Raw genomic sequence first — 20292 nt, forward strand, 5'->3', positions numbered from 1 at the left:
TATACTACCTTACTGATAATAACAAAGCTTAAAATACCTAATGTGGAGACTGAATGTGGTAAACCTTCAAGGCCACCCTAGCTAACACCTAACAGTCAGATCTAAGCTGTAACAGTCTGGTCTAAACTGTAGGCCATGTTGATGGGTGAAGGAGAGCCAGAGGCTCAGCTTCACCTGTAGATTATTTTTTTGGTAGGAAATGATGCAGTGCTTTAAAAAACTCTAAATCCCCTGATATGAACTCAGAGTGACGTTGGGACATGATGTAGGGGTCAGTAGAGGACCAACTGGACAGTGAGATATGACACGCAAGCTTGCTGTACACTCTTAGAAAAAAAGGTTCCAAATGGGTTCTTCGGATGTCCCCATAGAAGAACCGTTTTTGGTTCCAGGTAGAGCCCTTTTTGGAAATGGTTCTACATGGAACGCAAAAGGTTTCTACTTGGAACCAAAAGAGTTCTACATGGAACCAAAAAGGGTTCTTCAAATGTTTCCCTAATAATGGGGACAGCCAAAGAACCCTTTTAGGTTCTAGATAGCACTTTATTTTCTAAGAGTGTAGTTTGTACTGTAGGCTACACACTTTGTCCTTAACAATAGCAAAAAAAGTTTAATAAAATCCTTAAAGAAACACTGAAGAGACTTCATTTATTGCATTCATTTCTTTATTTTTCCTTCAGAAAAATGCACAGTTCAGCAAAGTTACTACATACAAATGGCCATACAATAGCAATTTATTTTTTTGTTGTTTTTGTTTGAAGGTGTTTAATAAATTCTGACGTGATATACTTAGACGTGTGTCATTTATACTCTTTGTACCATGTACGTTTGCAGTTAGGACGCTGCAGTTGGCAAAAAACTCAACACTGTTCATACTTTTTCAAATGAAAAACATAAGCCACAAACAAATGACTCTGAACAGCTATCCAGGAAAACTACTGCACTTCCATCTCAGAAAGAAAAACACATGGTTTTGCATAGCTGTGTCGTAATGTAGATAAGGCACTTCATCAGTACTTGATTTAGGCATTTCATCATATAATAAACCCTTCACCTTGTCAAGTCCTCTATATTCAATACTTCATCTCTGCAAGCACGATACTGTAACAACATTTTAAAAACGTTCTTAAATCACATTGGCTCTCTGTATAAATCTGTTCCCCCTATCTTTTGGCATAAGTGTCATTTTCATCATTCTTGAAATATTGAAGTAGTATTCTTGTGCATATTCGTACGGGCCCAGACTCGCACGTTGTCCCATAACCCCACACAACCCAGTGTTTCTCAAAAAGACAAACATTTGTGCAATGGTTTGGGGTTATGTGGAGGAAAAGGCAACACGTTGTCAAAAAACAATGAAAAAATAGTACCAAACTGAAATCAAATGTCTGGGCAGGTTGTGGTAAAATCACTCTCTTGGAGGTTGGCACTGTACCAAAGGTAACATGTAGAGGTACATTTGATGTTGATGTGAAAATGGTTATTCCGTCATATGAAAGACAGCATCTCCCCTCTCTAGTCAGTCTCACACATTTCGAGGAGGCAATAGGCGGTGAATGGTTACCAACCGTCCTCAGCTGTTAAGAGGAAGTGAGAGTGGGAGTGGATCTGGAGCAGCTCTCTGTAGGACTGCAATCCTGTCTGTCAGCACTATCCAAGCTGATCCTCATACTGCTTTCTGAAACAGTCTCCAGCGGGGAAAAAGTCCCATTGCCTCTCCTGGTACATCTTCCACACGTATGACTCCTAGAGGAAGCAGACAGACAAACAGACGGGTCAATATGTAGTAACCTTTGGTTCCTGAAATGACAAGCAACATTTTCTCAGGACTAAGGGGACAAAAGGGTGACAAGCTCCATACCTGGCCAGTGTGTTCTGTCTCATCTTTGTTGATGAGGTACATCAGGAAAAACCTGTCAAGCAAAATGGCGAGACATGAAAATGACCACTTATCCACAGTCATGGTTCACTAGTATCAGTCAACATTCAAAGAGCAACTGACCTTTTCAGAACTACAAATAGATATAGCAGGAGGGAATAAAAGGTTCATTCAAGCATAATGTTATAGTTCTTGATGATCTTATCAATCATCCACGTGTCCTATCCTCAAGCATAGAGCAGCAATCAGATTACTGAGTCTGTCCACCACTGTTAACCAAATCAAAATGTACAATGCATAAGAGAATATCACACACCTATTTTCCAACCAACTTAAACAGCATGAGCTAATGAGGATAGTGTCACAGCCTCCTCCAGCTGACTGAACGGGCAGATTAAGGCCACATGGCTTCCTATTGTCCAGCTAACTCACACAGATAAACAATAGATGAGCATTGAGCTCCTAGAGGGGAAAAGGTGCTGGCACTATGAGGCACTGCAGGTATTTTTAACTTTGGCACAGATACCAGATACCATCTACTGTTGTGTAAAAGCCATCAATCAGGTGACTTAATAGTAAACAAGTGGGTATAAAGATGCAGGAAGACAAAAGACGTGGGCTAATAGATACTTTAGACGAAAAAGTCTAGCTTTAAAGTGCTGGGTTACATCCAGTCTAGATACAGAGAGATACTCACAGGTAGTTGGCCAAGTTGTGCTCTTGTAAGGTGTGTGTCTCAAAGCCATGAGGCGTTGTGTCAAAGTAGTCATTGCCGATGCCACAGATGAAACATTTGGTCTGAGGAGAAAAAATAGAATATATTCCAGAATTGTCCTCTGCTGACCTGTACTACAGATGCAAACGAAAGTCTCTCACCTCCATATCCTCTTTCACTTGCTCCTGTTGGTCTCTCAGCTCTCCAAAAGCATCAATGATCAGACCTGCAGCCACAACAACCAACAGTGAACATGTCTCTTCATGGACATGGCAATTTAATACAATTCTCCTTCCCCCTGGCTTTTGCGTTGCAGTGTAAAATACTTAATGGTTGAATAGCTTCTGACAACAGGAAACAGCATTACTCTGTTTTAAGGTACAGGCTACATCTGTATCTGTCTGTGTGTTCTGGTGAATGACTGTGAGTTGACAGTTTCAGTGTGTCTGTGGGAGAGACATGAGGCTGACTGATTGTCTCGGTCTGAGGTGGAAAAGCCATTGGACAGTTTGATTCTGTCTGACTGTGAGAAAAACATTACTGTGTAGGAGGGAGTTTGTCAGTCTGTCTGCTATCAGGGCCCAGTGGAGACAGACAGACATAGCTGCACGGCCCTTTACACAGCCCCTTTCTGCCCACAGGGAGCAGGGTGACTTTGACACCAGGGAGCCAGAGTGACCTTGACCCTGCTGGGTCTCACCCTGGTCCCCGTCGTTGTCTCCGATACTACCCTCTGTGAGCCAGACCAGTACTGTATGTACCCTGGATGATAGCCAGCAGGATGACAATGACGAAGAAGAAGAAGGTGATGTCGAAGAGGATGCGGTAGAGCTCGTAGGGGTCGCCCGCAGGGTCCTCTATCTCGTCTCCGATGCCACCCCCTGCCCTCACACCAACATACATGTGGAACAGGTAGCACTGATGGAGGAGAGAGAGACAGAGAGAAGGTGAAAGAGAGAGAGAAGGTGAGAGAGACAGAGAAGGTGAGAGAGGGACAGAGAGAAGGTAAGAGAGAGACAGAGAGAAGGTGAGAGAGAGAAAGAGAAGGTAAAAGAGAGAGAGAGAGAGAAGGTGAGAGAGAGAGCGAGAGGTTTCAGCCCCAGGATAGACGGAAATAGAATAGACCCGCTCAAAAGGCACCAAACAGGATGGTTAGGCCTTTTTAAAATATTGTTGAGAACTGGGCTGATGTTTTATAAATTATTTGATTTGTTTTTTATAGTGTGGCCACTACATTATGATTTTAGTCAAAAAACCCAGGGACTCACAGTCATCATGTCGTCACACTTCATATCCGGCTGGTTCTCATCCTCACTCTTGTTGTAAAACTTGCGGAAGAAGTTGAAGGCCACCACAGTGTACAGATAGACCACCACTGCCAGGAGACCTACAGTCAGAACCAGCTGACACATAGAGAATATCTCAGGTTACTACCACTATGATGTACTTTATCTCTATGGTTAATACCAGGGTAGAACTAGAGCTCTAACTCAACACTGACCCCTGCTGCCTGGTGGTCAAACTGCATCCACCCACCTGTTTGCCATTGTGGGTGACTGAGGACAGAATGGTCCGGAGGGTCTTGAAGCCCATGGCGATGTCCAGCAGATGGGCAGCGAAGAAGAAGTTGTTGTAGTGACCCAGGATGGACATGGTGGTGTACCACACCAGGTACAGGAACGACTGCAGGGACACACAACATAGAAACAGATCAGTCAGATCAAGTCAATAATGTGTTGTTATCATATACCAAATGATGTTCAATGTAAATGTAGGACACTCACATTGTCTGTAAACACCACACCCATTTTCCAGCATTGGTACTTGGTGTCGACAGAGCTCAACCTGTCAAAAGAGGTGGAATGATGTGAATTGTATTGTTTTTGACTTCACTCTGTGTATGCTAGCCCGATAACTCTATTACAGGCCACTCTCCCAGGGTCTCACCAGGACACCAGCGATGCCTCCTTCACCACTGTCTCCTCTGTGGGGTTGAAGTCAAGAGCACTCTTATCCAGCCCCAGCAGCTCTGCTATCCTCTCTGCTCCATACAGATCTCCATACTTATTGATCACCTAACAGCAGCAGGCCAGGATAACAAGGAGAAACTGAGAGTAAATAGTAGTAATAGTATGTGCATGATCAAGTCGTATTGATCTGGTGAATATAAATTACAAGCCCAACAAGAATGAATTAAATACTGGCTACTTACCTTGCGTTTCACAAACTTGTCCCAGTAGTTATTTGGGAAGGAACTATACAAAAGAGGGAAGAACATAGAATTATCACATGAAGGATTTACATGAGAGGAAGTTACAAACAAAATCCCTGGTGTAGACAATCAGTCCACAATCAGAATACTACAATCAAATACCAAAGTGATGATTCTAGTTTGCGGTAATGATAGTAGTCGTGTTCTGTTTGACTCACGGGGTGTTTATGACGAGGCGGTCCCACTGTCCTTTGATGTCATCGTCTGACGGCTGCTCTGTGATGTAGAGGCCGTCAAACTCCAGCTTCCTGGCGATCTCCTTCTCTCTCTTGAACACCGTCAGAGGCACCTTGGGGACACAGACAGAGAGATGGACCATTTGATCACAGCTCCACAGGGCACTGTCTGGATATAATACCATTACACTCTGATGATTACTTCACCAAATACACCTTCAGAAAAAGGGGGAATATGTATTGGTGGTAAATTAGTTCCCATATCACAATATAAAGGACTTTGACCACTTGGAAAAGTGTGATATCTAAGTTTTAATTACTAGTCCATTATAATGATGGAAAATACATTCTCTAGGGATACTATAAAGATGTCGGTGTCGATGAGTTAGTTAATATGAATATGTGTGTGTTCACAAAATGTACCTTCAGGTAGTAGTATCCCACCACACACAGGAAAGAGATGACTGTGTGTAGTATGGCCAGGAAGCGTAGTGTGGGTGCCATGTAGCCGGTGCTCTCCTGCAGGACAAAATACTCCATCCCACCTTCATCATCCTCTTCCTCAGTACCTCCACCACCGTTCCAGGGGTCTGGATCATCGTCATCCCCGTCATCGCCAGTCACCTGACACAACAAACACCCAGTTTATATCCATGGCAGTTCAATAGCAACACGGTGCTGTATTTGATTAGATAGGGTTTGACTTACTTTGTAGAAGAGAAGAATAAAGTTGATGGCGAAAGCAACGAACAACGCTAAGAAACGCAGGTTGTAGAAGTTTCTGGCCAGATAGTTCTGCAAAACACATACATGTATACACTCAGTTGCCCTCAGAACAGCCTCAATTTGTCAGGGAATGGACTCTACAAGGTGTCGAAAGCGTTGCACAGGGATGCTGGCCCATGTTAACTCCAATGCTTCCCACAGTTGTGTCAAGTTGGCTGGATGTCCATTGGGTGGTGGACCATTCTTGAAACACACAGGAAACTGTTGAGTGTGAAAAACCCAGCAGCGTTGCAGTTCTTGACTCAAACCGGTGTGCCTGGCACCTACTACCATACCCCGTTCAAAGGCACTTAAATCTTTTGTTTCGCGCATTCACCCTCCGAATGGCACAAATACATTATCCATGTCTCAATTGTATCAATGTTTACAAATAATGATTTAACCTGTCTCCTGCCCTTCATCTACACTGATTGAAATATTATATCTTTCAGCAGGATTCACCTGCTTAGTCTATGTCATGGAAAGAGCTGGTGTTCCTAATGTTTTGTACACTCAGTGTATAGTATTCATACATTTGTGTCATATGCAACAGGACAAACATGATGTACTGTTGTGATTACAGGGCTCAACAGAATGGGTGAGTGTGCTCACCAACATCTTGGTCTGGTAGATCTCCAGGCCAGAGAAGAATCTGGCCATGAAGGCCTCTGGGGGCTCTTTTTTTAGTCCCGGTCTCTTCTTGGGGGCCTTCTTCTCCTCTTCTGGTGGGGACTCAGGTGGAGTCTCCTCTTTGGCTTTGTCCTTGTCTTTCTTCTCCTCGTCCTCTGGGCTGCAGTTACAAACACACGTGGGTTTACACAGACAGACAGAAAAACAGACAAGCACCCTCAACAAATCAGTTCAGTTTCCACCAGGAGCAAAACAAATGATGATAGGTCTGAGCCTGGTAGGGAATATTGTGTCCACACTGGGAATCAAATCAGGTGCAATCACATCACATCAAGGACTTTATGAGGTCACTTACTCTGCCTTCTCTGGCTCGGCTTTGTGATCTCCATTGGCAGGCTCCATAGTAGCAGCCTCCTTCAAGAAACACATGGAATGTGGTTAAACTACACTCTTACAAAAAAGGGTTCCAAAAAGGTTATTCTGCTGCCTCCATAGGAAAACCCTTTTTGGTTTCAGGTAGAACCCTTTTTGGTTCCAAGTAGAACCCTTTTTGGTTCCAGGTAGAACCATTTTGGGTTCCATGTAGAACAGGTTCTATATGGAGCCCAAAAAGGTTCTAGCTGCAACCAAAAAGGGTTCTTCAAAAGGTTATCCTATGGGGACAGCCCAAAGAACACTTTATAAGGTTCTAAATAGCAATATTTTTCTAAGAGGATACAGCTATTTTTTGCACCTAATCATTATGTGACATATACATTACATAGGCCTGACCTTACACAGATAACCATTACTCTTTTTCTAAGACTGAACATGTGTGATTTCTGAGGAGATCCAGGTACAGACCTTGGCCTTCTTCTGTTTGACGGCACTGGCTAAAGAGGGGGCGTCAACCCCCACCACTTCACCCATGTCCCCCAGACCTGGCTCGGCTGCATGCTTGCCCCCCTGGCTCTTGGCTTGGATGTTGAGCAGCTCAGCCATCAGGTCGGCCTCTGCCTTGTCCCCTTGGGCCATCTGGACCATCTCTGCAACCGACGATGCCTCGCTCGCCTCCATCTTCTCTGCCTCCAGCACGTCGCCATGGATACCAAACTGTGTGGGGTCAGGCATGTTCCCCAGGATGTCTGTAACCTTCATGTTCTTGGCCCCCTCCACCAGGCCCCCACCAAACATGGAGGACCACAGGATGTGGAAGAAGCACCACACCAGGTTATAGAGGAAGCGGAAGAGGCCCGTGATTATCTTCCAGAAGAAGGAGAATAATCCTCTTACCATCTCCCTCACACTCATCTTCCTGAAATTCCTGTACTGCCGCCGCATGCTCTTGAAGGTGAGCAGCTGGCGGAAGCTGGACAGGTTCTTCCTCATGGAGACACAGGAGTTTGTGAAGGCTGAGTGAGACTCCATCATGCTCTCCTCCTCTTCCTCCTCCTCTTCCTCCTCCACACTCTGGCTGTCCTCCTCCTCCTCCTCGAGACGCTCCACTGAGTCAGGCTCAGAGATCAGGGAGGCCAGTTGCATCTCAAAGATGGTGTCCTCACAGAAGTTGACAAACAGCTCCATCTTCTCGCTCTCCCCGCCCTCGTTGACCACGTCAAAGATGAACTGTCTCTTGGACTCTTTGACCTGGGGCTTCTCCCACTGCGTACGACTGGACTCACTGATCTCAAAATAGACCCTCTCGATGCGCTTGGCCCCGCCCATGATCTCGATGCGGCCCAGGTAGGGCTCGAAGTAGTTGATCACGCTCTCTGCCAGGTCCAGGAAGGTGGCTAGACGGGCGTCGTGAGGCATGTGTTCTGATAGGTTGGTGAGCAGGACCGCCACGTTAAAACCAATGTCCTTGGCTGGTTCATGAAAACGTTCAACAAACTCCTCGTAGTTGAACATGTCGTTTTCGTCAGCCTCGACGCAGGAGAGCAGGAACTCAATCTCTGACTGGGAGTACTGCTTCTGGTTCTCCATGGACTTCTGGAATTCTTTCTTGGAGATCACTCCCTTGCTGTCCGGGTCGTACTCCTTGAAGTTGTCCGAGGAGGTCAGGTCTTTGAGTTTGAGGAACATGTCGAAGAACTTGAGGATCATCTCTACATTGCTGGAGGACTCCACCAGGGTGTCCACCATCTGTTTGCCAATGGTTCCGTTGACAACATTACCTGTAGGAGAGTAGCGAGGGTTACTAAAGTTTAGGACATACAATACAAAGTACACAGTAACCATAACACAATCTGCTTATTTTATTGTCAAAGTAGATCGCCTAGATGTTTGATACCATGCAAAATCATTTCAAGAAAATAAATGTGTTTACAGTTTTAGGGATAAAGGATAAAATGGTTAGTAGCTAACTATGTTCTATCAGTGTCATCTGACAGCCACAATGTGTTCCATGATGAGTCACGACATATAAAAAGGTATAATAGAACCTTCCAGAAGGGAGAGCATCATCACGATCATGTCCTTCTGCAGGTCCAGCAGCTCCTTCAATAAGTCAATCTGACTTGAGTCCTGGGGGGACAGGAAACAAAAGCAACTTTGAGACACATTCTGCACCATATCAAGGTTAGTGCCGCTCTGTCAGGGGCCAGTCCACTGCTAATATCCCAGAGCGGCATTTGGATAGATCAAGGTCCTCTGCGTGCGCTGGGACCCGCTACTGTAGGATTCGCTAGGCCCCAGCCATCCATCAGCACATGGCCTAATGTCATTCTGCTGGGCCAGAGCAGATGGCTGGGAGGGGATGACTCATTTTGGGCCTCCCCAGCATGCAATAAATCTGAGGAGGGACTTTGATTAGCTTAATCAAAACGCACCCGGCAGCCCTGTCAATCTGGTCACTTGCAAACAGCCCTGCCCCTCCGGATAACCCTGAGATAAGCTGAGGCGGTCTAACGGTCCGAGAGGTTTCATTCTGATCCCACCTGGGTTATTGGCTACAAAGCACATCCAAGGTGTCTTGCTGTGGGAGTGATGGATCACATAGCCTTCATAACATTTCAAATGAAGGCACACAGGCATGCTGCAGAGTACATCCCTGAACTAAGAGGGACCTCTTGTGGCAACAGCTGATTGGTAAGAAAGTCAGGATGTGAACTCTCCATCCACATACAGTTTGATGTTGTATCACACTAACCAGATGCTATTCAGTTTCATATCTGAATTGATAGATCTAATATTGAGCCACTGGTTGACAAGGAGTGAGTTGATTAGAAAATGGTCTTTAGTTGTATTACCTGTGAGAGCTTCATCTGCATATTGGCAAACACATGCAGGAAGCCCACCACTGCATCCCATAGCCTGCTGTGGGCCAGACTCTGCTGGTTCCCAATACACGGGCCCTGGGGACACACAGAGAAGATATCACTATAGTCAGGACGATAACCACGAGTAACCATACAATGCATTCCTGTCTGTGAAGGTTAGTTTCTTCCAACCCAAGAGGCTTGTGTTACCTGTATGTACTCAGTGAGAGAGTTGAAGATCTGCTTGGCCACAGCCAGGGCTTTGGAGAAGTTCCGCTGGCCAGCCTCATCCATGATGTCTTTCCCAGAGTAGTACCAGTAGAAATCACTGATGGATTCCTAATGTTGAATAAATCAACATGTAACACAGGACAGTATAAACAGACGCTACACACAAAGCATATAGGGAGTGAGGGTGGGGGATAGTATTTTACCTGCAGACGGAGCAGGTAGTCCACAGTGCTGATGATGATATTTACTGTGGTTGTGTTCCCTGTCTGAGTCCGCAAGAAGTTTTGGAAGTCTGAAGAAAGGGAAAAGGGGTCAAATGGAAAAAAGAGGATCACTTTCAACAGAGTACGGTAATGATATATATTGAACATTGTCACAAGTAGGCTACAGTAGGTAAACTAAGGCTTATTATTGACGTAAGGTGTTCTGTGTAAAGTGTTGGACATACCATTGTTGTGTCCCTCACAGAGCAGTTGCAGAAACCTAAAGAGATCCTTAGTGAACTCATCGTTCTGCAGTACCTTGGAACCTGGAAACAGGAGATGAGATTGACGACTGTCCCCTTTGGTTAGGAGGGGGCTAGAAACCAGATGACCCCCTCAGCTTGATCTAACACAAGCTTACACCATGGCCAGCATAACTTTCACTTCCCCACAAAGCTGCTGTATAGTCCTCTAGCTCCTAGACTAGGAAACTTTGTCATGAAAGTCTTATCCTCTCTATGAGACATTCCTATCACTTTGACTTGATATACATACTGTATAGAGGGAGGGATAATAGGAATAAAACTGAGCTTTGTTGTTCGGTCCTTCAGATACAACCAAAGCTTTGGACATTTTATTCTTATTACTAATTTACTTTATTGATTAATATTGGTTAGTAATACCAATATATAGAGAAATAAAAGTTTCCACACACGACAAGCAGACAAGCAGTAACTTTGTATAGGAGAGAGAGGTAAGAGTCAGTTGGGTCTAAAGCTATGGCTTGAACAATCAGACCAATGTCTTATTGGAGCATGCATGTGTTCCTTCAGATTTGAGCAGCAGGTTATTATCACATTCCAGACAGAGGGGAGGGGGAAGAGGTGGGAACTGGACGAAGAGCAATCAGGATGGCGAAATGAGTAGAATCTAAACCATGTATTTACCCCGCTCACTCACGTTGACTGCGACCGATGAGTTAAAAAATGATAAGAAGAAACAAACAAACAAAAAAAGCAGACATAAGCAAAGGAGAAGACATTGAGTTTCAATAAGAAGTAAGGAAGAAGAAGAGAGATATATCTACATCATTTTAGGCGTTGGACATACAGCAGACATGCGGTTAAGAGTCTCAGGTAGGTAGGTCTACAGGTTCTGCTGCACAGTTTGGCAGGACTGGTGTTAGACGGGGGGTGAGAAACAGCAGTCACCATCACTTATGCCTGGTTACATGAGGTGGGAATGAGCTGGAGTATGTATGAGAACATACCCATTTACTGTATGCACTCCACTAGATCCAATAGCTTTTATGGTGGGTGATTTACATTGTGTATTGATCTGTTTTTTTGGAGTTGGTGTTTTTTATCTTGTTGACAGACAGCACTCGGACATCACATGACTGAGGAACATACAGTAGGACAGGTTTACCTGCCCAATGAACACAGACACAATGGGCCAGTTCATTTTGCATGGCCCGGTGCCCCCGGTGGTGGAGATTTCACTTACGGACCAATGGAATGGTGTAAAATGTGCAAACTCTGCCTACCCGGGGAACCGGGCCATGCAAAACGAACTCGTCCAGTGACATATGTGACATGGAGATGAGCTTTTCCATCACAAACAAAAGAGCAAATGTGGCACGCTAATGCTGTACCATGTGGCTGTGAAGGCCTGTGATAGGCCTATTAAACACAACAAAAAGACATGGGCCAATCATTAGCTGGTGGGTTGGACATTGGCTGACCAATCATAATGGCAGGGGGGGTATCCTTATGGATTGCTGTTATTGCTTGTACAGTTCTGACATAACATTACCTTTGTCACTATGGAGTAGGGTACAGTAAATCTTTATTAATGAATTACGTTTCTCTACGGGCAGATTCCAAATGTACAACAGGGTGTTAATAGGAACACATTGACCACTGGCTGTAGCACAAGCAGTAAGAGCAAACCACAAACAATCACATTAGTGGAATAATGTAATTTTAGTCTGGTTTTGTTCTGTGAGCATTGATTGGTTGGAGATCAGAAGACAGGTGATTTGTGACCCTGTGGCTGGGTGGGAGGAAGGGGAAGGGGTCAGATGAAATCAACATGGAGTAACATGGAAATGAACATTACCTACTTAACATTTATATGTTATAATTGTTTAGGGTTTTAGACACTTAAGAAATGCGTATGGAGCATCATGGGTCAGGATTTGGCAAGAGCACCAAGTCGACTTGACTCTCAAAAGTAAGAAAATAAATTGTCATCTTATAATCAAACAAATCTACAATTACTTTCCTATAACACTAAACATTTCTAAGACATGCATGTCTTTCTGTGTGTTGACAGGAGAGAGAGAGAGGTTACAGTGCATGTGTCTGTCTGAGGTAGTGTTGACAGGAGATTAGAGAGGTTACAGTGTATATGTCTGTCTGAGGTAGTGTTGACAGGAGAGAGAGAGAGGTTACAGTGCATATGTCTGTCTGAAGTAGTGTTGACAGGTGAGAGAGAGGTTACAGTGCATATGTCTGTCTGAAGTAGTGTTGACAGGTGAGAGAGAGAGGTTACAGTGCATATGTCTGTCTGAAGTAGTGTTGACAGGAGAGAGAGAGGTTACAGTGCATATGTCTGTCTGAGGTAGTGTTGACAGGAGAGAGAGGTTACAGTGCATATGTCTGTCTGAGGTAGTGTTGACAGGAGAGAGAGAGGTTACAGTGCATATGTCTGTCTGAGGTAGTGTTGACAGGAGAGAGAGGTTACAGTGCATGTGTCTGTCTGAGGTAGTGTTGACAGGAGAGAGAGAGAGGTTACAGTGCATATGTCTGTCTGAAGTAGTGTTGACAGGAGAGAGAGAGAGGTTACAGTGCATATGTCTGTCTGACGTAGTGTTGACAGGAGAGAGAGAGAGGTTACAGTGCATATGTCTGTCTGAGGTAGTGTTGACAGGAGAGAGAGAGGTTACAGTGCATATGTCTGTCTGAAGTAGTGTTGACAGGACAGAGAGAGAGGTTACAGTGCATATGTCTATCTGAGGTAGTGTTGACAGGAGAGAGAGAGGTTACAGTGTATATGTCTCTCTGAGGTAGTGTTGACAGAGGAGAGAGAGAGAGAGGTTACAGTGCATATGTCTGTCTGAGGTAGTGTTGACAGGAGAGAGAGAGATTACAGTGCATATGTCTGTCTGAGGTAGTGTTGACAGGAGAGAGAGAGGTTACAGTGCATATGTCTGTCTGAAGTAGTGTTGACAGGAGAGAGAGAGGTTACAGTGCATATGTCTGTCTGACGTAGTGTTGACAGGAGAGAGAGAGGTTACAGTGCATATGTCTGTCTGAGGTAGTGTTGACAGGAGAGAGAGCGGTTACAGTGCATATGTCTGTCTGAGGTAGTGTTGACAGGAGAGAGAGAGAGGTTACGGTGCATATGTCTGTCTGAGGTAGTGTTGACAGGAGAGAGAGAGAGGTTACGGTGCATATGTCTGTCTGAGGTAGTGTTGACAGGAGAGAGAGAGGTTACAGTGCATATGTCTCTCTGAGGTAGTGTTGACAGGAGAGAGAGAGGTTACAGTGTATATGTCTCTCTGAGGTAGTGTTGACAGGAAAGAGAGAGGTTACAGTGCATATGTCTGTCTGAGGTAGTGTTGACAGGAGAGAGAGAGGTTACGGTGCATATGTCTGTCTGAGGTAGTGTTGACAGGAGAGAGAGAGAGGATACAGTGCATATGTCTGTCTGAGGTAGTGTTGACAGGAGAAAGAGAGAGGTTACGGTGCATATGTCTGTCTGAGGTAGTGTTGACAGGAGAGAGAGAGAGGTTACGGTGCATATGTCTCTCTGAGGTAGTGTTGACAGGAGAGAGAGAGAGGTTACAGTGTATATGTCTCTCTGAGGTAGTGTTGACAGGAGAGAGAGAGGTTACAGTGTATATGTCTCTCTGAGGTAGTGTTGACAGGAAAGAGAGAGGTTACAGTGCATATGTCTGTCTGAGGTAGTGTTGACAGGAGAGAGAGAGGTTACAGTGCATATGTCTGTCTGAGGTAGTGTTGACAGGAGAGAGAGAGAGAGGTTACAGTGCATATGTCTGTCTGAGGAGGTGTTGACAGGAGAGAGAGGTTACAGTGCATATGTCTGTCTGAGGTAGTGTTGACAGGAGAGAGAGGTTACAGTGCATATGTCTGTCTGAGGTAGTGTTGACAGGAGAGAGAGAGGTTACAGTGCATATGTCTGTCTGACGTAGTGTTGACAGGAGAGAGAGCGGTTACAGTGCATATGTCTGTCTGAGGTAGTGTTGACAGGAGAGAGAGAGGTTACAGTGCATATGTCTGTCTGACGTAGTGTTGACAGGAGAGAGAGAGAGGTTACAGTGCATATGTCTGTCTGACGTAGTGTTGACAGGAGAGAGAGAGAGGTTACAGTGCATATGTCTGTCTGAGGTAGTGTTGACAGGAGAGAGAGAGGTTACAGTGCATATGTCTGTCTGAGGTAGTGTTGACAGGAGAGAGAGAGAGGTTACAGTGCATATGTCTGTCTGACGTAGTGTTGACAGGAGAGAGAGAGAGGTTACAGTGCATATGTCTGTCTGAGGTAGTGTTGACAGGAGAGAGAGAGGTTACAGTGCATATGTCTGTCTGAGGTAGTGTTGACAGGAGAGAGAGAGGTTACAGTGCATATGTCTGTCTGAGGTAGTGCTGACAGGAGAGAGAGAGAGGTTACAGTGCATATGTCTGTCTGAGGTAGTGTTGACAGGAGAGAGAGATTACAGTGCATATGTCTGTCTGAGGTAGTGTTGACAGGAGAGATAGAGAGGTTACAGTGCATATGTCTGTCTGAGGTAGTGTTGACAGGAGAGAGAGGTTACAGTGCATATGTCTGTCTGAGGTAGTGTTGACAGGAGAGAGAGAGGTTACAGTGCATATGTCTGTCTGAGGTAGTGTTGACAGGAGAGAGAGGTTACAGTGCATATGTCTGTCTGAGGTAGTGTTGACAGGAGAGAGAGGTTACAGTGCATATGTCTGTCTGACGTAGTGTTGACAGGAGAGAGAGAGAGGTTACAGTGCATATGTCTGTCTGACGTAGGGTTGACAGGAGAGAGAGAGAGCGGTTACAGTGCATATGTCTGTCTGAGGTAGTGTTGACAAGAGAGAGAGAGGTTACAGTGCATATGTCTGTCTGAGGTAGTGTTGACAGGAGAGAGAGAGGTTACAGTGCATATGTCTGTCTGACGTAGTGTTGACAGGAGAGAGAGAGAGGTTACAGTGCATATGTCTGTCTGAGGTAGTGTTGACAGGAGAGAGAGGTTACAGTGCATATGTCTGTCTGAGGTAGTGTTGACAGGAGAGAGAGGTTACAGTGCATATGTCTGTCTGAGGTAGTGTTGACAGGAGAGAGAGAGGTTACAGTGCATATGTCTGTCTGACGTAGTGTTGACAGGAGAGAGAGAGAGGTTACAGTGCATATGTCTTTCTGAGGTAGTGTTGACAGGAGAGAGAGAGGTTACAGTGCATATGTCTGTCTGACGTAGTGTTGACAGGAGAGAGAGAGAGGTTACAGTGCATATGTCTGTCTGAGGTAGTGTTGACAGGAGATTAGAGAGGTTACAGTGCATATGTCTGTCTGAGGTAGTGTTGACAGGAGAGAGAGAGAAGTTACAGTGCATATGTCTGTCTGACGTAGTGTTGACAGGAGAGAGAGAGAGGTTACAGTGCATATGTCTGTCTGAGGTAGTGTTGACAGGAGAGAGAGAGAGGTTACAGTGCATATGTCTGTCTGAGGTAGTGTTGACAGGAGAGAGAGGTTACAGTGCATATGTCTGTCTGAGGTAGTGTTGACAGGAGAGAGAGAGGTTACAGTGCATAATTCTGTCTGAGGTAGTGTTGACAGGAGAGAGAGAGAGGTTACGGTGCATATGTCTGTCTGAGGTAGTGTTGACAGGAGAGAGAGAGAGGTTACGGTGCATATGTCTGTCTGAGGTAGTGTTGACAGGAGAGAGAGAGAGATTACAGTGCATATGTCTCTCTGAGGTAGTGTTGACAGGAGAGAGAGAGAGGTTACAGTGTATATGTCTCTCTGAGGTAGTGTTGACAGGAAAGAGAGAGGTTACAGTGCATATGTCTGTCTGAGGTAGTGTTGACAGGAGAGAGAGAGGTTACGGTGCATATGTCTGTCTGAGGTAGTGTTGACAGGAGAGAGAGAGAGGTTACAGTGCATATGTCTGTCTGAGGTAGTGAAGACAGGAGAGAGAGAGAGGTTACGGTGCATATGTCTGTCTGAGGTAGTGTTGACAGGAGAGAGAGAGAGGTTACGGTGCATATGTCTCTCTGAGGTAGTGTTGACAGGAGAGAGAGAGAGGTTACAGTGTATATGTCTCTCTGAGGTAGGGTTGACAGGAGAGAGAGAGAGAGAGGTTACAGTGTATATGTCTCTCTGAGGTAGTGTTGACAGGAAAGAGAGAGGTTACAGTGCATATGTCTGTCTGAGGTAGTGTTGACAGGAGAGAGAGAGGTTACGGTGCATATGTCTGTCTGAGGTAGTGTTGACAGGAGAGAGAGAGAGAGGTTACAGTGCATATGTCTGTCTGAGGTAGTGTTGACAGGAGAGAGAGAGAGGTTACGGTGCATATGTCTGTCTGAGGTAGTGTTGACAGGAGAGAGAGGTTACAGTGCATATGTCTGTCTGAGGTAGTGTTGACAGGAGAGAGAGAGAGAGGTTACAGTGCATATGTCTGTCTGACGTAGTGTTGACAGGAGAGAGAGAGGTTACAGTGCATATGTCTGTCTGAGGTAGTGTTGACAGGAGAGAGAGAGGTTACAGTGCATATGTCTGTCTGAGGTAGTGTTGACAGGAGAGAGAGAGGTTACAGTGCATATGTCTGTCTGAGGTAGTGTTGACAGGAGAGAGAGAGAGGTTACAGTGCATATGTCTGTCTGAGGTAGTGTTGACAGGAGAGAGAGATTACAGTGCATATGTCTGTCTGAGGTAGTGTTGACAGGAGAGAGAGAGAGGTTACAGTGCATATATCTGTCTGAGGTAGTGTTGACAGGAGAGAGAGGTTACAGTGCATATGTCTGTCTGACGTAGTGTTGACAGGAGAGAGAGAGAGGTTTCAGTGCATATGTCTGTCTGACGTAGGGTTGACAGGAGAGAGAGAGAGGTTTCAGTGCATATGTCTGTCTGACGTAGGGTTGACAGGAGAGAGAGAGAGGTTACAGTGCATATGTCTGTCTGAGGTAGTGTTGACAGGAGAGAGAGAGGTTACGGTGCATATGTCTGTCTGAGGTAGTGTTGACAGGAGAGAGAGAGAGAGGTTACAGTGCATATGTCTGTCTGAGGTAGTGTTGACAGGAGAGAGAGAGAGGTTACGGTGCATATGTCTGTCTGAGGTAGTGTTGACAGGAGAGAGAGGTTACAGTGCATATGTCTGTCTGAGGTAGTGTTGACAGGAGAGAGAGAGAGGTTACAGTGCATATGTCTGTCTGACGTAGTGTTGACAGGAGAGAGAGAGGTTACAGTGCATATGTCTGTCTGAGGTAGTGTTGACAGGAGAGAGAGAGGTTACAGTGCATATGTCTGTCTGAGGTAGTGTTGACAGGAGAGAGAGAGAGGTTACAGTGCATATGTCTGTCTGAGGTAGTGTTGACAGGAGAGAGAGGTTACAGTGCATATGTCTGTCTGAGGTAGTGTTGACAGGAGAGAGAGAGAGGTTACAGTGCATATGTCTGTCTGAGGTAGTGTTGACAGGAGAGAGGTTACAGTGCATATATCTGTCTGAGGTAGTGTTGACAGGAGAGAGAGGTTACAGTGCATATGTCTGTCTGACGTAGTGTTGACAGGAGAGAGAGAGAGGTTTCAGTGCATATGTCTGTCTGACGTAGGGTTGACAGGAGAGAGAGAGAGGTTACAGTGCATATGTCTGTCTGAGGTAGTGTTGACAGGAGAGAGAGAGGTTACAGTGCATATGTCTGTCTGAGGTAGTGTTGACAGGAGAGAGAGAGAGTTTACAGTGCATATGTCTGTCTGACGTAGTGTTGACAGGAGAGAGAGAGAGGTTACAGTGCATATGTCTGTCTGAGGTAGTGTTGACAGGAGAGAGAGGTTACAGTGCATATGTCTGTCTGAGGTAGTGTTGACAGGAGAGAGAGGTTACAGTGCATATGTCTGTCTGAGGTAGTGTTGACAGGAGAGAGAGAGGTTACAGTGCATGTGTCTGTCTGACGTAGTGTTGACAGGAGAGAGAGAGAGGTTACAGTGCATATGTCTGTCTGAGGTAGTGTTGACAGGAGAGAGAGAGGTTACAGTGCATATGTCTGTCTGACGTAGTGTTGACAGGAGAGAGAGAGAGGTTACAGTGCATATGTCTTTCTGAGGTAGTGTTGACAGGCGATTAGAGAGGTTACAGTGCATATGTCTGTCTGAGGTAGTGTTGACAGGAGAGAGAGAGAGGTTACAGTGCATATGTCTGTCTGAGGTAGTGTTGACAGGAGAGAGAGAGAGGTTACAGTGCATATGTCTGTCTGAGGTAGTGTTGACAGGAGAGAGAGAGAGGTTACAGTGCATATGTCTGTCTGAGGTAGTGTTGACAGGAGAGAGAGGTTACAGTGCATATGTCTGTCTGAGGTAGTGTTGACAGGAGAGAGAGAGGTTACAGTGCATATGTCTGTCTGAGGTAGTGTTGACAGGAGAGAGAGAGGTTACGGTGCATATGTCTGTCTGAGGTAGTGTTGACAGGTGAGAGAGAGAGGTTACAGTGCATATGTCTGTCTGAGGTAGTGTTGACAGGAGAGAGAGAGAGGTTACAGTGCATATGTCTGTCTGAGGTAGTGTTGACAGGAGAGAGAGAGGGGTTACAGTGCATATGTCTGTCTGAGGTAGTGTTGACAGGAGAGAGAGAGAGAGAGGTTACAGTGCATATGTCTGTCTGAGGTAGTGTTGACAGGAGAGAGAGGTTACAGTGCATATGTGTGTCTGAGGTAGTGTTGACAGGAGAGAGAGAGAGGTTACAGTGCATATGTCTGTCTGAGGTAGTGTTGACAGGAGAGAGAGGTTACAGTGCATATGTCTGTCTGAGGTAGTGTTGACAGGAGAGAGAGGTTACAGTGCATATGTCTGTCTGAGGTAGTGTTGACAGGAGAGAGAGAGAGGTTACAGTGCATATGTCTGTCTGACGTAGGGTTGACAGGAGAGAGAGAGAGGTCACAGTGCATATGTCTGTCTGACGTAGTGTTGACAGGTGAGAGAGAGGTTACAGTGCATATGTCTGTTGGAAGTAGTGTTGACAGGAGAGAGAGAGAGCTTACAGTGCATATGTCTGTCTGAGGTAGTGTTGACAGGAGAGAGAGAGAGGTTACGGTGCATATGTCTGTCTGAGGTAGTGTTGACAGGAGAGAGAGAGAGAGGTTACAGTGCATATGTCTGTCTGACGTAGGGTTGACAGGAGAGAGAGAGAGCTTACAGTGCATATGTCTGTCTGACATAGTGTTGACAGGAGAGAGAGAGGTTACAGTGCATATGTCTGTCTGAGGTAGTGTTGACAGGAGAGAGAGAGGTTACAGTGCATATGTCTGTCTGAGGTAGTAGTGTTTCCCCTCGTTTTTCTCTCCTCACTTACTTGATCCTTCCTCAGTCACCATCCCAAGACCTTCCGCTTTGTTTTGCCTTTCGAATGCATTCAAATCCAGGACACTAATGAAGTTGAAAGAAAGAGACCCAACATGGTTTTCAACACGTACGGTTTTGCTTTGTTTGAATGTCAAACCGTCAAAGATTTGTTCTTGTATTGTGAGATCATTTTACCTGCAAGACTGCATGAGTCCTGATAAACTCTTGAAAAAGCCAGCATCTCTTTTTTCCTTCAGATAGTCAAGCATTTTCTACAAAAAGGAAATACACAATAAAATGTGAGCTGCACTGTACATACTGAAAAAATGTATATGGATTCCCTAAATATTCTAATATACCTGCTGAACCAGTATGTTGCCGCCGTTGAGTATAGAGATGCCCAGCTTCAAGGTAAAGGTCACCATGGGCCCAAGTGAACCTGAAGAGGACAATCAGGTATCACATTATTGTGTGTGTGTGTGTTTGTAAGAGTGTGTTCCCCTGTACTTTATTTATATATATATTTTTTATGTGGTAGATCAGCTTTAATATTGCAGATAGATTGCACCTTCCATCAATCTAAGTGTCTGCATCATTTCCAGTTCC

At 45.2% G+C, this 20292-nt stretch overlaps 1 protein-coding gene across 1 annotated transcript in view; it reads right to left on the reverse strand.

The window, feature by feature from the left end:
- Positions 1-643: 643 nt before the first annotated feature.
- LOC115172651 (ryanodine receptor 3-like) overlaps positions 644-20292 on the reverse strand; it is a 167527-nt gene continuing 147878 nt past the window's right edge. Inside the window, exons 79-103 of the mRNA XM_029730307.1 lie at positions 20046-20125; positions 19882-19958; positions 19697-19770; positions 11058-11075; positions 10356-10436; positions 10111-10199; positions 9887-10015; positions 9668-9772; positions 8861-8942; positions 7281-8593; positions 6793-6851; positions 6420-6597; positions 5751-5837; positions 5466-5666; positions 5025-5155; positions 4807-4849; positions 4542-4669; positions 4379-4439; positions 4131-4277; positions 3863-3997; positions 3356-3512; positions 2756-2820; positions 2577-2677; positions 1862-1913; positions 644-1746 (exon numbers count right to left, since the gene is read on the reverse strand). Of these exons, the coding sequence (XP_029586167.1) occupies positions 1651-1746; positions 1862-1913; positions 2577-2677; positions 2756-2820; positions 3356-3512; positions 3863-3997; positions 4131-4277; positions 4379-4439; positions 4542-4669; positions 4807-4849; positions 5025-5155; positions 5466-5666; positions 5751-5837; positions 6420-6597; positions 6793-6851; positions 7281-8593; positions 8861-8942; positions 9668-9772; positions 9887-10015; positions 10111-10199; positions 10356-10436; positions 11058-11075; positions 19697-19770; positions 19882-19958; positions 20046-20125 (3689 nt within the window). The 3' untranslated portion in view covers positions 644-1650. The remainder of the gene's footprint in view (positions 1747-1861; positions 1914-2576; positions 2678-2755; positions 2821-3355; positions 3513-3862; positions 3998-4130; positions 4278-4378; positions 4440-4541; positions 4670-4806; positions 4850-5024; positions 5156-5465; positions 5667-5750; positions 5838-6419; positions 6598-6792; positions 6852-7280; positions 8594-8860; positions 8943-9667; positions 9773-9886; positions 10016-10110; positions 10200-10355; positions 10437-11057; positions 11076-19696; positions 19771-19881; positions 19959-20045; positions 20126-20292) is intronic.

The sequence above is a fragment of the Salmo trutta genome, chromosome 33 (genome assembly GCF_901001165.1).
Source record: "Salmo trutta chromosome 33, fSalTru1.1, whole genome shotgun sequence".
Classification (NCBI taxonomy): Eukaryota; Metazoa; Chordata; class Actinopteri; order Salmoniformes; family Salmonidae; genus Salmo; species Salmo trutta.